At 46.2% G+C, this 17,377-nt stretch overlaps 2 protein-coding genes across 2 annotated transcripts in view; one reads left to right on the plus strand and one right to left on the minus strand.

Annotated features, from left to right (window-relative positions):
• The first annotated feature begins 5,531 nt into the window (after window positions 1-5,531).
• On the plus strand, window positions 5,532-9,616 carry dda1 (DET1 and DDB1 associated 1). The gene is made up of 5 exons (XM_084462018.1): window positions 5,532-5,675; window positions 6,591-6,671; window positions 6,752-6,803; window positions 7,560-7,621; window positions 8,038-9,616. The coding sequence occupies exons 1-5, from the start codon at window positions 5,667-5,669 to the stop codon at window positions 8,140-8,142; spliced, it is 309 nt and encodes a 102-aa protein (XP_084318144.1). The 5' UTR covers window positions 5,532-5,666; the 3' UTR covers window positions 8,143-9,616.
• A 3,606-nt stretch (window positions 9,617-13,222) lies between these two features.
• The window catches only part of ano8b (anoctamin 8b), a gene marked incomplete at both ends in the record, with an annotated part of 32,660 nt that continues 28,505 nt past the window's right edge, over window positions 13,223-17,377 (minus strand). The window contains 4 exons of the mRNA XM_084436168.1: window positions 13,223-13,924; window positions 14,449-14,559; window positions 16,558-16,689; window positions 17,186-17,377. Coding sequence (XP_084292294.1) covers window positions 13,223-13,924; window positions 14,449-14,559; window positions 16,558-16,689; window positions 17,186-17,377 — 1,137 coding nt within the window. The remainder of the gene's footprint in view (window positions 13,925-14,448; window positions 14,560-16,557; window positions 16,690-17,185) is intronic.

Raw genomic sequence — 17,377 nt, forward strand, 5'->3', positions numbered from 1 at the left:
TGTGGAACAAGCAGTTCCTGGGGTCTGGCTACGTGGTATACTGTGACAACGTCTACAGCAGTCCCCTCCTCTTCAGACACCTGGGCCAGCAGGGCTTCGGGATCTGTGGTACGTACAGGCAGGGAAGAGTGGCCCTGGAGAAGAGGTCACCAAGGGGAACGATCCGGTGGATCAGGGACTGTAAAGGAAAAATCTTACTTGGTTTAGTTTAGATTTCAAAGAACACGCTGAGTGGTCGGTCAAGCTGGTTTTAAACAAAGGCAATAGGTTTATTCTGTTACGATTCTGCAGAGTCGGACTCTAGCACAGGAAGTGAATCCGGGCAGAGTGAGTCAGATGTGGACGAGGTCGATAGGTTATACAGTGAAAAAGGAAGTGACATAGTTTCAGGATGAAGAGGACAGGGAAGTGATGTCACACAGGAAGAATTTGTAGTTTTAACAGACTGATCTATGAGAACGAACTACAAAGTTACAGTCAAGTAGGAAAACAGAACACTTTGGTGAGACTTGAATTTCATTCACAGGACGGTGACCTTCTGTACGTGAAGTGGATGGACACCAGAGAGATCTCCATCATCACATCCATCCACCCTGTGTACAGTGGGGAGACAGTGTGGCGGTGGCAGAAGACAGGTATTGTTATTGTGCATACCGTAATAGGATTTATTTTGTGTTATGAATATTAATTATGAATACTTACCATAGCCTACCTGAGAAAACACTTAGTCTACCTAGATATACTCACCTGAACCCATGAAGGAGAAAACACTTGCCTAGTCACTCACCATGTTATCTATTGAGTTATGAATATGAATTATGAATACTTACCATAGCCTACCTGAGAACATGCTGGAACTAATCTCTCTCTCTCTCTCTCTCTCTCTCTCTCTCTCCTCTCATCTCTCCAGGTGATGGGCAGCTCCAGAGGGTCCCTATCCCCAGACCCACAGCAGTTTCGGAGTACAGTAAGTACATGGGAGGAGTGGAAACATCGGACCAGATGCAGGGGACCAATTCAGTCCACCGGAAGACCATGCGATGGTCCATCACAGTGTTCCAGCACTTCCTGGACATCGCTGTAACAAACAGCTTCATCCTCCACAAGGAGCTCGCCAGCCAGCGGCAAGAGAAGCCCATGACGCGCCAGGCCTTCCAGGAAGAGCTCTGTGCACACCTGCTGGGAGTTGCAGTGGCGTGCCAGCCAAAGAAGACCCCTACTCACGACTACTTCCCTGTCCCGACTACGACGGGACATGACAACGGGAAACCGCAAAGAGCCAGCATGGGACGTCGCCATTGCGTTCTGTGCAAGAGTAGCACACCCCAGCAAACACGCAACGTCAGGGAGACATTCAGATCATGTCTTAATAACGTCCGTCGGTCCAGAACCCCATTTGTACGTCTGCTGGACCCCTCAATATTCAAACGTCTGGCTTGGACCCCTCTAAGACGTCATGCAAAACGACATGCAAAACGGGTTCAATATCTGAACGTTAAAAAAAAAAAACATTCATTCTGGCTCCTAATTGGATGTCTTTGGACGTCCGAAAAAGACAAAAAAGACATCTAAAAGACGTCTTTTAGACGTGTCTTTGCTCAGTGGGACCCTGGCAGTGTGAGGAGTGCATTGTGGGCCTGTGTCTGCAGCTGGACAGGAACTGCTTCAGGAAGTTCCACAAAGGCTAAAAAAAACACCTGGACAATCATAGACTAAACAGTCCATGAAAAAAAAACTGTAAGGCCTAGACCCAGGCGCGCAGATTGGCTGGGGCAAGGGGGGGACACTGCTCCCCCTGGTGGCCAGATGCGCGAACTGTCTGCAACGCGTCCAAAACATGTATTCTAGAGACTGGGTCGCGACCGGATCAGAGAAATGCACTGAACAGACTAACCCTAACCCTGCACTGAACAGCCTGGCTCCTGCTTGCGTGAGAATTGATCGCTTTGCGGTGCTTATTCCTCATCCAGTTATGGGTGGATGGAAAACTTTCAACTGAATGTTCATATTGTTCTGATAATTGTAGGCTATAGCAACATAAGAGTGACAGATTTGACAGCAACCCAAACATGAGCTAATCCCATAGCTGTAGGACTATATTGTTAGCCATGAAGGAACTGTTGGATAGGACTACTGCATATTTGCAGTGCAACGTATCCATTGTCCAGTTCTCAAATCGATTATGCACGCAGTATTATTCTTTTGGTGATTATTCTTTGATATAAATGCAGATAGGCTACATGTGAAGAGGCAATTGCTGGATTCTAATACGCTGTTTATAATGACACATCCCGACATTGAAGCATGAAAGGCGTAGCATACATTCTGTTTTAATGAAGAAATAAAAAGTCTGTAAACTCTGCCTAAAAGCATTTATTTGGTCTCATTTATTAGCCTAAGTATTTAATACGTGTGTGTGTTGTCAATCATAATATTGTATTCTTGATACAAGAATGTTGACATTTTATGTAGCATATTTCAGTAGCAGGCTATTCAACATGTTGAATGAATAAAAATAATTAATTAAATATTCATGTAGCCTAGGCTTTGAAACATTCGTAGGCCTATGTTTTCTTGCCTATGTGAATGAATATAGGCCCATAATCTGACTTGCCGTGTTGCTTAGCTCTGGTCCAGGCAGTCAGGAGCCTTTCACCTTTCACTTTTGTCACTGTTTGCAGTATCTACAGAAATTGGTTATATTTAATATTATTTCGTTACTCACGAAGTGAAGACAGTTTTAGAACAATGAAAGACATGAAGTGCAGACATTGCCTAAGGAGGCGCAGTTGAACGAAACGTGGATATTGGAAAGAATAAGCACTGTTTTGAAATGTTGTGGGTCAATCATGCAGCTGTAACAGAATATGCGCATTCCAATGTTCGTGTAGGGCACGTATTTATACCACTATTATAATTAAGCAATAAACCACGAGAGGCCGTGTGTTATAGTGATTTTATTACAGCTAGGGGGCGTTGTTAGGCACGACGCGAAGCGGAGTTGCTGGGACTCACTGCCCCCCCTGATCAAAAAGTCAAACTGCGCGTATGCCTAGACCATGGATGTATTAATAGAACGGCCTAGACCCACAAAATGTATTGTACATTTGTAATATAGTTGATGTTTCAAATTGAACATGATAAACCTTTTGTGTATATATGCATTCACACTTCTGTTCACTAAAAACCTGTAAAATCAAATTCAGTTTTTATGTTTTTCTTTCCTTTAAGCTGTTATTACACATTAATACACATACAGTAATGTTAAACAACTGCCAGATCTTGAAAGCTGAAGTTATCTTGGTAAAAGGGGCAAAATCACTTACTACTGGGACATTTTCACAGCCAAAGGATTAAAATAAATCCAGGGGGAATGTTTGATGCATATCATTAATTAGGGTTAAAAGGGTTAATACAGATGGCATAGCCTACTGAAGGCTAGCCTACATACAACCAGCAGGTAGCCTACATGGCGACCATCAGTGACCTAAAAATGTAGGCTAAACACGATAATGAGGGGGGGGGGGGGGGGGGGGGATAATAGAGTTGGCCTATTATGTATTTTAAGTGCCCTCGTTTCTTGTCGTGGCTGTTATAGCGTGGGCTATATGCTCCATTCGACCATGGGTCGCTGAGTTTCCATGGATGTATTAGTGAGGTTCGCATTTCGATGCGTTCATCTACCTAAAACCTACAATATACAATCGCTTTTTGTGATGAGCTGCTAGGCTACTCTTGTGACGTTCTGGTCTTTACTGAGTGGTAGAAACTGTATTTAAACACTCATGTTGTGGGGAGAAGAGCGCAGATCTGCCGACGAGCTGCAGCGAGAACAAGCGAATGCGCGTTCACGTGCTAGGGGAGTAGGATTCTGCGGGGAGTGAGAATTCGGCACAACACCGGCCACATCTCCTCAGCTACGTGCCGCCCCAAAACATGTTTAACAATGGAAAGCTGTCATATCCCCATTCCCATGTTCAACAATTAATGTTCCATCCCCATTCATACCCCATATTCATATTCTGCTCAGAGCCGTCTGCCATCCTGTCTCTCACTGGTGCTGATGCTGCGGTTGCCATGGTGGTGTTGGTAGCCTACTGTTTCCAAGGAGTCCGGGCAAGCAATGGCCTTGTTGGAGACCTGTAATTGTTAATTAAAATATAGACCTATTCAAGATTCGAGATCCATTTTATTGGCCATATGGTTCACATACTAGTTATTTAACTAGTGTTAAAGCATACACTGTTGCAGATGACATAGGGTGCAGGACAGGACAGTGCAAAATACATAAGAGTGCAAATGCAATGCAATACAAAAAACAGGGCAAATACAAAACACAGTGCAAACAAAATATAGTGCAATATATACAAAATATAGTGCAATATACAAAATATAATATACTGTTGAAAAAAAGGAGACACAAATGCAATTGACATACTATATACAGAATGGAGTGTGGTGAGTGTATGTACCGTAGCCTACCTGTATGTGTAGTGTGTAGCAGAGTGTAGAGTGCAGTGTGATAGATGAGCAATGTTATACAGTATGCACACAGTGTGTGCGAAGTGTGTGGCGTTGGGGTATGTAGAACAAATAGAGATTATGTGCAAGTGGTGGAAGGGGGTATAGAGCCTGGTCGAGGCCGTCGTGGGGGGGGGGGGCATTGTTAATAATTCTGATGGCCGTGGGAAAGAAGCTGTTTTTCTGGCGGTTCAGAGGGGAGTGGGTCAAAGAGACAGCAACCGGGATGGGATCGGTCAGCCACAATCTTTCTGTCCTGTTCTAAGGTCCTGGAGGTGTTCAGGTCCTGTAGGGATGGCAGTGTACAGCAGATCACCCTCTCAGAGGAGTGGATGATGCGCTGCAGTCTGCCCTTGTCTTTGTCTGTTGCGCCTGAGAACCAGACGGTGATGGAGGAGGTGAGGATGGACTCAATGATGGAGGTGTAGAAGAGTAGGCCTACCATCATTGTCTTTGCCATGTTAAATTTCATCAGCAACCTCAGGAAGTAGCCTACATCCTCTGCTGTGCTTTTTTTTGGAGAGGGAACTGATGTACAGCTGTCCCGGGAGATGCTGGTGCACAGGAAGCAGAGTAGGCATACAGGGCTACGTGCACACATATCAAAATTACAAAACAAGTAACAAAACTTGGTAACACCTTGCAGTGATTAGTGCACTAGGTGTCAAAACGACCCCAAACCGACTGAATGGGTGTTGTTCCGACCACGTGGGTAGTTGATAGCCAATGCCAGGCTCAGGGGTGGGGCTGTCAAATGCAGCAGCAGTGCAAAGCTAACGTGGGCTGTACTGACCTGGGACCAGCTAGCTTAGCACTAACTTATTCTGATGTCTGGTATTCTCTAACACAGCTTTACCTGCAGTAAAGTTATATTGACTGGGTAGATGATGCTCCTAAACGGAGGCAGCGTGAAGACAAGTGTCTGTTAGCTCGTCAATGTGGATGGTTTCCCTGGTAGTCATTGGTCACGTTAGATGACAGGAGCTAGCTTGCTAGCTAAGATAAGCTAATATAACTAGCTAGCTAGCCTACTCTTTCATCTCGACCAGGCGTAGACAGTCACACTGGCTACCCGATTATCACCTTGAAGACTGGTTATAAACTAATAGTAAAGGCATTTAATCACAGAACATCTTCGCAGCATCATGGACAAGGTAACGTGAAACATTAGCTTCACCAACGCTAGGCTAGCTAGGGCCGGGGGCTCCGTCTATGTACTGGGGGGCTCCGTCTATGTACTGGGGGGCTCCGTCTATGTACTGGGGGGCTCCGTCTATGTCCTGGAACCGTTGCCTAGAACAAGAGAGAATGGAAATTGTACAGCTACCTTGTTGCTTAATATAATCTTTTCAGTGGTATGAACGTTTGAGCAGATGTGAAGCATTGATGTAGTAACTTTCAACCTAGCATAGAAGGTTTTAATCCCAGTTTTCGTAGTCTGCCTACTAGCAGTTGAGTCATAGCTAACGTTAGCTAGCGGTTAGCATGCTAGCTGTCTCTCTGCTGGGCTGCTTGACCAGGGAACGCCCTCGTAATCAGGGTGAGACCAATCTAGGTAGCTATACTCCAATTATTTACCAATCTAGGGAGCTATACTCCAATTATTTACCAATCTAGGGAGCTATACTCCAATTATTTACCAATCTAGGGAGGTATACTCCAATTATTTACCAATCTAGGGAGCTATACTCCAATTATTTACCAATCTAAGGAGCTATACTCCAATTATTTACCAATCTAGGGAGCTATACTGCAATTATTTACCAATCTAGGGAGCTATACTCCAATTATTTACCAATCTAGGGAGATATACTCCAATTATTTACCAATCTAGGGAGCTATACTCCAATTATTTACCAATCTAGGGAGCTATACTCCAATTATTTTCAAGGGTACATTACTCGTGTGTTTTGCAGACAGACATCTGCTTGTCTTTTGTTACTGGGCAAATGTTGCAATGTTAGATGTCTAAAACGGTTAGGCTACGTTAGTCTTTGACAAACTATTGGTGGCCCTGTCATTGTGATGGGGACTTGTTTTCTATGATCACTTGTCTGTCCTCCTCACAGGCGGATTTCTTGAAAGGTCTCCCTGTTTACAATAAAAGCAACTTCAGCAGGTTCCATGCAGACTCTGTGTGTAAAGCATCGGTGAGTATAATAAATCAATTATGTATTTTCCTGACCATCGGTATTGCCCAATGTGAACCTGTTTGAATCTCTCTTTACAGAACCGAAGACCCTCTGTGTATCTCCCTACACGCGAGTACCCATCAGAGCAGAGTGAGTAGTAGTAGGTCATAAAGAAGTACATAAAGCATTATAATGGACCAGTGGCATAACTAGCATAACCAGGTAATGCAGCGGCATTGGGGCCCGCAATGATGTAGGGCCCGCTCCATTTCATTCATTTACTGAGCCCTACGCAACTAATTGTGCGTATGCTATTCCGGATTTAGGGCCCGTCCTATTTCATTCATTTACTGAGGCCAACACAACCAATTGTGTGTATGCTATGCATTTCTTCTTTCCACGGGCCCCATTTAATTAATTTAGGCCTGCTGAGTCCAACCCAACCATGGACAAATAATGTTTAGGCTACAAACTATTCATGTGTTGGTGCCGTCAGACTCAGCATTGTTTTCATCTATATTTGGAGGTGCGCCTTCACCATAAGGAGGATATGCTTTATTACACTGTTAAGAGCGGCGCCGTCATCATAAAAGTAGCCTGGGCCTAGGCTATATGTTTTGGTACGCTGTCACTGTTATATTTTCATGTGTTTGGAGGAGGTTTTGGAGGAGGTTTTTATCTACATTTTTTCATCTGTGGAAAGGTGAACAACTGCTCATTATGGTGTTTCAACCTACAGTATTAGCCTACTATAGGGCTCGGTGCTGATTTGTTACGCCACTGTAATGGACCATCCCAATTGTTCCTGAACCTGTTTATTAAGCGGGTTAGTTTGACTCTGTGCACATCCTTAACTACCTTTTCTACAAGTACATTATTGCTTGTTTATGTTCTTTATCTTCACAGTTATTGTTACAGAGAAGACCAACATCCTTCTGCGTTACCTTCACCAACAGTGCGACAAGAAGGTGAGTAGCCTTGGGGAAGACCAGGTAGTGGTTCGAAACTTGCAGCCCTACGCACATAAAATGCAAACAAATTCCACATTCATTGTGGGTTAGCACTGTCGCCTCACAGCAAGAAGGTCCTGGGTTCAAATCCCGGTCGTTCCAGGTCCTTTCTGTGTGGAGTTTGCATGTTCTCCCCGTGCCTGCGTGGGTTCCCTCCGGGTACTCCGGCTTCCCCCACCATCATAAAGACATGCACCGTGTGAATGAATGAATGTTGGTGGTGGTCGGAGGGGCCGTAGGTATCATGAAGGGTGCTATATAAATCCAACTTGACTTAACATTCAGCAAAACACAGTGTACGTCGGTGTGCTTATTGGAGTGTTCTGCGTCTGGGAGGAACAGTCATGTCTTACCTTCCTTGTTTTGTTTTGCAGAATGCTGCCAAGAAAAGGGAACAGGAGCAAGGAGAGGGTGGGAGCCCAGCACCCCCCAGGAAAATTGCCAGAACAGATAGCCAAGAGATGAACGAGGACTCGTAAGCGCGTGTGTGTGCGTGTGTGTGTGTGGGGTGCGTGTGTGTTTGTGCTCGTGTGGGCGCGTGCGCGCTGTGCGTGGTTGAGTGATTGATTGACTGACAGTGTCAGTGCACCAAGTCGACCCTAAGTGGACAGGAAGGCAACAGTCACGACTGCGAAGATGGAATACACACCACTTACAAGACATTCAGTTAAAGGCAGCACTTGCATGTGCAGTATTCAGAAAAAGGCAACCTGCGAAAGTATACCCTGATATGGGGACAATGAAAATGTTTTTTTTGTTAACTTTCTGTTACGTTTGGCGACAAGCTTCCTGCCAGGGACACCGGCCTCTTCTCAACATCACTGCCCAGACTTAAACACATGGGAGAGCCGAAACATGGCTTCACACACACACACACACACACACACACACACACACCGTGTGCTTCAACTGACCCAATAATGCACTGTGAAATGTGGCCTGCCACAACATGGGAGAAACTCCTCAAAATTCCCCATTGGAAACATTGTTTTATCAGCATATCTTACATTCTGATTGAAAGTGTGTGTGTGTGTGTGTGTGGGTGTGTGTGTGGTTAAACATTATCCTGGTTTTACTGTAATGTTTTTTTCATGTGCCCCCTACTGGCCAACAAGAGACCTAACAGCTCACTTTAAAGGTCTGCGTCTCTTATTAGCAAACAATCCTGGGGGGAAAAAATAGCTTTTGGAATGGCGAGCTAAATTGTTCATTAGTTGTCATTAGTTAGGTGCTGTTCTACTAAAGTTCTACACTTAGCAAATTGGTAAAGGTATGTCCATGTAAAGATTTGAACTTACCTGCACAACTAGCCTTAGCAGTAATAGCACAGGTAGCAATGAACAGCATGTACATGTCAGTACTGGGGCGAATGTATTCTGGAAGACCTCTGTAAATAGCCAGTGACAGTGCAAGATACTGTGGCTTAATATTTCTCCTACGACATTGTATTTGCCTTTTCTAAAGTTTAAAAATGTACATGGATATCTTAGACACCCTTGTGTGAAATGGAGACAAAGCACTAAAGCCCAGCGCTGGATGTTATCTTGCCCTGCATGTCTGTGTTTTCTGGCCAGGGAGCTGTGTGTGTGTGTGGAGATAGCGATGTACTGTATGAGAGAACACCTGCCATGGGATGCACAAATAGCATGCAAGGTGCAGCTGCCATCTTGCCTTGTTCCAGAGCTTGAGATTGTATTGGCGTTTGACTGCACAATACACTGAATTCAGCCCTTTGTTATTGTTTACACTGCCCCATAGTGTCAGTGAGCCTCGTTCCTTTCACCTGTAGATGCTGCAGTCTGTTGAGTGACCTTCCTACCTGCACGCCAGTCTGTCTGGGTCGGAGGCATTAAGCTGTGGTATGCTTCTGCTAGTGTAGACTGTTCCATACCCAAAGCCCTAATACAGTCTTATCATGTGTATTAAGTCAAACTAGTCCTTTTCAGCTTTGCAACCCCCCCACCTAAAAAAAAAAATGTGATGGAAAATTAGCTTCTGTTGTGATTTCAATAAAATGTACTTGAACCTCTAAGACTATTTCATGTTTTCATGTCTGTGTGTGTGTAACTTACACCACTACTGCAGTAGTTTCAACATTCAAGACACTACTCAGTACTTTGTTAAAGGGATAGTACTCAAAATGCATGCGTATCTGGAGTAGGCCTGAGCAGCTAAAAACTACACCAAGTAGTCCAAGGGCTTCATTTACAGACTCTTGACAGTATCGAATGTGTAAGACAATAATACATTTTTTCAATTTCAAATTGTTTTATTATCTATTTTTCAGATCTTACAAAAATATGACAAAATAAATTAAAAGAAATAAATAGTCCCATTTCCCTATATCATATTTTTCTTTTTTTTGTTGTACAATGGTACATTGGAAGAGCGTATGATGTCTTTTTCAGTTAGTGAGGCGTTCATGAAGTTTGATTTTAGTTAAGAGGTTAGGGTAAGGTTTCTATAACTGTAGGTGCGTGTCTCACTTCTACACATCCATTCATCAGATCGTGGATAACACTACACTTACCCCCCCCACCCACAAAAAAACATTATACTCCAGTTTCACACAAGATGAGTGAATTTCATTTAGTCCAACATTCCCTGGAATTCCTCCCAAAACCTTGATTTTGCTTCCAAACATGTATTGGTACATTGATACTGCTATACTGTAATCATACTGTACGTGTGTGTGCATATAGGGAGGCCTCGGAACATGAAGCATGATAACAGCTGCCTCTCTCAATACAGTGACCTATTACCAACGATGACCAACATCATCCATCTGCTTTACTAGGATGAATTAATCATGAGAGATATTTGACACACTGAAGTTGCGGATGTCTGTTAACTGTCCTATTCATTTGGCATTAGTATGTTCAAGTGCACAGCTCATCCTTCTGCAGATCATATTTGACTGAACGAATCGGAGGGAGGAAGACCTGGTGACTGCACACACACATACTGTTCTCTCAACGCATACATACAGTACAGTCCTGTATAGCAATACTTCCTCTTGCCATTGCTGTGTGTCAAGGTCATTTCCTCTTTGCAAAAGCTTAGGAATGAGATGCACTACAATGAACTATCATCACATGTTGTAGCCAGCTGATCCATGCAAATGGAAGATGCTCATACTGTAGATGTTTGTAACAGCCCAAATGCTCACTGGGTGTACGGACAATGGTCCACATCACCATCGTCCTCTTCCTGGAGCTGGCTAATTCGGATCCGTGATGATGAAGGAGACTGATGAGTTAGAGCCTGCCAGAGCTTAATGGGGTGTCAGGGGAGCCTCTGGAGATTAGATCCTATTGAGACACGCGAGGGACCCGTGTTTGTGTGACTCAGCCCAGATTAGGAGAGGAGAGGTCGAGTGTTCTCCACATCCATATGGAGAGCTGAGGGGGAGGCGGGCTGCAGACGCTGTGAGCTGGACGGAGGGGACGCAGACGGGGGGACGCAGACGGGGGGACGCAGACGGGGGGGCGCAGACGGGGGGACGCAGATGGGGGGGCGCAGACGGGGAGACGCAGATGGGGGGACGCAGACGGGGGGGACGCGGACAGGGGGACGCAGACGGGGGGACGCAGACGGTGGACACAGACGGGGGGACGCAGAGGGGGCACGCAGGCGGGGGGACGCAGACGGGGGGACGCAGACGGGGGGATGCAGACGGGGGGACGCAGACCGGGGGACGCAGGAAAGCTGGGACCTGCGGCAGGGGGCCACCAAGACACGCGCTCAATTTATTATTGCAAAGGGAGGGTGAGGGGTAGAGATGCATAGTTCATGTCTCTGACTACTGAGTCTCTCTGTAGTGTTGTGTAGTTATTGGTGATGTCACTCCCACCTTGAAGCCCATTAGGGAGACTAGATCGATTAAGCATTGGTTTAATCTGGCTACAAACGATTCCTACAACTTAACCTTGTACATGTACAGTAGGTGCTAGTCCCCATTATAAAGAACCATGGTGAAGAAGCCTGGTACTTGGCGCACTCTGGCGCCACCCTCTGGCCGTACTATAGAACTACAAACAGATGAACAAACCCAGTGGATGTGAGATCTCAACAGAAATGAAACTATGATCTCAGTCTCAGTGGAAATCGGAGAGAGTGGTTAGATAGAAGCTGCTTTGGTAAATTAAGAAACGTGATTTAATGAAAAACAAACATTCCAAACATAAAAAAACAAATTTAAAGACAAAATAAATACACACAAATAACTATAAAGATCAGCTCTTAACTCAATGTCAGCATTGCTTTACAACCATTATGAAGAACATAGATGAACAGCACCTACTGTGGTGTGATTAAAAAAAGAAACCCAGCTTTTGCATATGTTATGAGGCAGGCTGCTCTGTCACGGCAGGGCGTCAGGGTTTAGTGCAAATGTTCTCTCTCACCTCGACTCATTAGTCTACTTAGAGCTCTGTCTGTGAACGGAGAACCGGACACCTTGTTCTAAAAGCTCTCTGCGGGCTTGAATGGAGAAAGAATGGCACATGGGCTACAACACCCAGACTCTCCATAGCACAAACACATACTGTATTACTAGTGTAGCATTCGCCTCGACATGACGTATCACTGCTCTCCGTCTGACTCACTGATCTCTCCTCCATCTCCACGTATGTCTCTCCCTCTTGCTTTCTTGCTGTCGCGCAAAACCTCGTCTTGCTCAAACGTTTGCGTTTATCTACGTCGGAACATCCCGGACCGCTGTCATACGGATCTGATATTGCTGTTTTAATGGAAGGTTAATTTACAAAGCTCTGGTGTTGGTATTTGCTTTGAAAATGAAGACTGTGGCATCTCAAGGACGCACGTAACGAGGGTGGGGATGATAATGACCTTACTACGTTTGCATCACAATTGATATTCAAAACACTGATTGATATTGCTCAGCTACACCAAACGTTTGATAAAAAAGCCACGAGGCCAGGAATCCTTCACGGTTAAAATGAGTCTGGTCTATCGGACGACCATTTTGTGGTGACTGAGAAAGACGTTTTGAATTTGATGAAAATCTCTGATTCTCTCACGCCAATGTATTTTTTTCGAACCCAAGCTGTTATGTTCCAGTGGCAAAGCCACCAAGATGCTTACAATTTTCAGACTAGAATAAATCAAGAAACAGCTCTCATTTTTTTAAAGGCTTGAAAAGTATCAGAAACGCAGCTCATGCATTTCTATGTATTGCAGTGTGTGTGTGTGTGTGGGGGGGGGGGTGTAATGTGTATGTGTGTGTGTGTGTGTGTGTGTGTGTGTGTGTGGGGGGGGGGGGGGGGGGGGTGTAATGTGTGTGTGTGTGTGTGTGTGTGTATGTGCGCAGCATTGCATGTATGGGGCCATGTTAGGGGGAGTTATGTCTTCCAGAAAGCCTTTATGTCTCTCAGCACCAAGCAGAGGCACACATTTGATCAGTCCTTCTTCTCCTCTCCTCCCAGGTCGGGTTTCTGGGACCCATGGCAGCATGGCCGCTCCTCACAGTAAACCTCCCGTTTCCTTTAGATATCATCTTGTTATGGTCTCACAGGAGTTCGTTCTCTCGCTGCCGGACTAGGCTTTAGGTCCTGTAGGGTCCGAGTCTGTCGAGTGTCCGTTCTCAGACCCCTCTCCTCCAGGCGAGGGGAACTCGTCCGGCACCCCGTTCAGGTCAGACTTGGTGGGCTGTTTGTCGGACCCCGCCTGTGAGCCCTCCCCAGGTTTGGGGGGCTGGGCCCCGTTCACGCAGGCGCCCCCCTCTGACTTCCCAAAGTTAAAGAGTTTCCCGGGGTTGAAGGCTTTGCTGGGCGACTGGGACCGCTCCTGAGAGCCGGCCGCCGCCGCCGTCGCATTGGTCGCCGCGGCGGCGGCCGCCTCCTTCTTGTTCTCGGGCGACTTGAGAAACTTGAAGCTGAGGAACCCCGGGAGTTTGGGCTCGCTTCCGGTGGGCGACTGAGGGGAGCGCGCCGTGCCCGAGGAGAACTTGCTCTGCAGCGGGATGATCTGCTTCAGCTTCATCACGTTGTTGTTGGCCAGGAGAGAGCTGGGCCTCTTGGGCTTGTCGGAGCCGCCGCCCCCGCCCCCCCCTCCTCCGCCGGAGCGGGACTTCCCCCCGTGGTTCTTGTCGTGGTGGTGGTCTCCGGCGGACTCCCCCTTGCCGTCGTCCCTCTCCCTCTCCCTGCGGGCCTGGTGCTCGGCCTGCCGCTGCCGGTCTTCCTCCTCCCTCTTCCTCCGCTGCAGCTGCTGGTAGTGCTGCTGCGCCTGGCGCTCGTGCTTCTGTGGGGGGGGGGGAGGGGGGGGGGCGACAGAGAGGAAAACGTCGGATCAGAATTACCCATCTGTTTCTCTGGATAAACAAGTCGCAGCTCGACGACGACGCCGCTACACCTTATGGCGGTGACAGAGGGTCGCCCCTAATGGCGGTGACAGAGGGTCGCCCCTAGTCTCTCTCCAGACTCAAATATTACGTTCTGAGGACGTATCGACGGTTTAAAATTTTAAGAGTGACAGGTCGTAGCAGCAAATGAGACACTAGCCCAGGTTAGATGGGCGGGGCTTATCTATAGGTGGGAGCGCCTGATGGCAAAAGTCACTACTGATTGGTTTAGCAGGGATTCCTGCGAAGCCAATGAATAGCCAGGATTTGAGCACCAGGTTTTTTGCATGAAGTGTTCCAGACCCATAGAGAGATCTGCAGCATGCGGTGACGTAGTTAGCCTAGCTTACGTAGCGTAGCAACGAAAGAACTCTCACGGGTGTGGCGTTGAGACTAGGTAGCCCCTCGTCCCTTGACGGTTTACCTTGAAGGCCTCCCTGCGCTGGTACTCCAGCTTGGCCATCTCCTCTCCCACCCAGCTGGGGATGTCGGGTATGGCCACATGGATGATGTACTTCAGAAGTATGGCGAAATGCTGCAGACGGACAGAGATGGACAGAGGTTGAGGAAAGGAGCAGCATGCAGAGACACACATTATACAACGGTTAGTTCTGGTTCTTGATTCTGATTGGCTGGAAGCCGTGTTAAAATACTTTGTAACACACCTGGGACCGCATATCATTCCATTTTCAGTATTAATGCGCCTCCCATTTGATCCAATGCATTGTAGTTGTTGTTGTTGCTTGGCAACCCTTTTGTTAGGGGAACTATTTTGCTCGGCGGAATTGAGGGAATGATGCTACGTTTTGAATAAATGTTAATATTTTACATTGCTATGTAAATTGCTGTGTTTATTTTACACTAATAGCTGTAGTAACCGTTGTATAAAAGCAATAAACCACTCGAGGCTGTGTGTTATAGTGATTTTATAACAGCTCCGCTTCGCGTCGTGCCTAACAACGCCCCCTAGCTGTTATAAAATCACTATAACACACGGCCTCTCGTGGTTTATTGATTAAGTAAAGCACAGGACTGCTTCTTCTAAGGTCTCTCCAGGAACACTTGATACTTCACGGTAGCTAGTAAAAAAAAACCAAAGACAAATCTCTGGCCTCTTCTAAGAGCTTCTCTTCTAAGGTTTTAGTGTGAATACAGAGTGTGTTTATGCTGTATGTTGATCGTGTTGAAGTTTAAGGAAATTGAAAATGGAACAGGCAGGCTTTGCTGTTACAAGACATGGTGTTTTATTGACAAAACATCAAATAACACTTCCTCCCGAGTTAACTGCAGTCCACTGAAGCTATGCTGAACATCACAGTTAGATATAACATTTAGATAATGACGTATAGACACAAGATGATTGGACAATCAAAGGGTGGTCCAATATTTCTTTTCATGAAACATCCTATCTTGTCCTGACCTGTTGTCCTTAGCTTAGATCAAAAGAGAATTCTGCTTAAACGTTAAAATCAAAGTCCAACCAAGCTTGTCTTTTCAGCAGTAATAAGAGAATGGGCCTCATCTCGGGAAATCTAATCATGTAAGACAGAGTGCAATTTAATACATAGAAGCAGGTCATTAAGGACCAGAAACCACAACGATCCCCTGCTGACAGTGAAGCCGTCTCCGGCTGGCTGTGTTACCAAATGCCAGAGATGGCAACAGCTCATGTAACACATGACATTTACCACAGCTGTACCGTACGTACAGGAGTCGGCCGTGGCTACAGGCCCGGCAATTGTCACCACATACATGCCAACGCCAGAAGAAATACACAGGAAGGACCCAGGCCTCAGAACCCACTTGGTTACAGTATGTGTGCGATGAACGCTTACAGTAACGCCTCTACAGAGGTCAGCACAGGGGCGGACTGGCCATCGGGAGCATCGGGAGTTTTCCCGGTGGCCTGGCGGCGAGATTACTTTTCGCAACCCAGTTTAGCAAGAACACCGTAGAGTTTAGGGTTAAGGTTAGGGTTAGGGTCAAGTGTAGGGTTAGGGTTAGGGTTAGGGCGCGCCAACTGGCCTGGCACGCGGTGAATGGCCTGCCCCCCCCCCGTCAACAAAATGAAACTGAAAGTGTTCCATCTCACCGCGTCGGCTCGGCTCATGACTCCCGGCATGAAATATTCACCCAGTCCCCCCTGGGACAGCATATCACTGACAAAGATTTCAGCCTCTACACTCACTCTCAGAACACGATATTTGAGAAGAAGAGTTACCATAATGTCAGCTGTATGTGAACTAATAACAACAACATGAATGACGAGTTTGACATAACAAGGCGAGTGACACTACCACACGTCTTCGTACACTTAGGAATGATATCTTTTGGATGGAGCTGATGTGATTAATGCCTTATGAGGTGATCCCCAAAATGTACTGTTTGACTGGTGAACTGAACATTAGGCCATTTCAGTTGTTCTAATCTATCGATTTCACTCAAGTCCTCACCTTTCTTTGAGTGAGACAGATATTGAGATATTGACCCCAGTGTGTGTGTGTGTGTGTGTGTGTGTGTTTTCTTACTGTACCTCGAGGATGACGATGGAGATGATGGCCATCTCAGGGCTGAGCCAGGGAAAGAGGCGCTGCAGCTGGCCACACTGGCCAATCAGATAACAGTTCACTATGATGGCGATCAGCCCCATAGCCTCCATGGCTGTCTGCAGAGACACACACACACACACACACACACACACACAACAGGGACACACACACAGCAGAGCCATGCTTATAACCACCCAGCTCACAACACTTAAAAGCCCACACTTAATTACATATATTGTATTTACAGTATTACTACTTCGGTAATTGTAAGATAATTAGATCATTAATCAGTACTGACAGGTGAATGGTGCTGTATACACACAGACAGGGCTGAAAATTAACACCTGCCACCGGCCAAATGCAGGTAAAATGTCCAATTGGCGACTAGATTTCAGAAGGCTATCTGAAAAATATATATACTTGGCCGGTAGATTTTTTCATCTCCAGTCCCCTTGGCAGGTGACTCACCGTGAGCCAAAAAGTTAATTTTCACCCCTGCACACAGATGTTGACCGATGGAAAAGAACAATGGTGAATGAAGCTGATGTAACAGTTGGTTGGGGGGCACATTATAAATAAAAATAACATAACATAACATAACATGAAGCTGACCTGCCACTGGCCGATGCTCTCCACTCTCTGTCCAAACGGCCTCTGAAGACCAGTGCACAGCTTAAAGGCGTCGCTACGGATCTCGATGATGTTGTTGATGAGGGCGCACATGGCAGCCAATGGGAACGCAGAGGAGAAGAGCACCACGTAGCCAAACTGCACAAACATCTCCTGGTAGTCCTGGAAGGTGTC

This window comes from Borostomias antarcticus (assembly GCF_949987555.1).
Source record: "Borostomias antarcticus genome assembly, chromosome: 3".
NCBI classification, from domain to species: domain Eukaryota; kingdom Metazoa; phylum Chordata; class Actinopteri; order Stomiiformes; family Stomiidae; genus Borostomias; species Borostomias antarcticus.

Bases quoted from the DNA above. Each gene is read 5' to 3' on its own strand.
- dda1 (XM_084462018.1), top strand. The intron at 6,804-7,559 runs GTGAGTAGTAGT...TTATCTTCACAG, and splicing joins CGAGTACCCATCAGAGCAGA to TTATTGTTACAGAGAAGACC. The intron at 7,622-8,037 runs GTGAGTAGCCTT...TTTGTTTTGCAG, and splicing joins ACCAACAGTGCGACAAGAAG to AATGCTGCCAAGAAAAGGGA.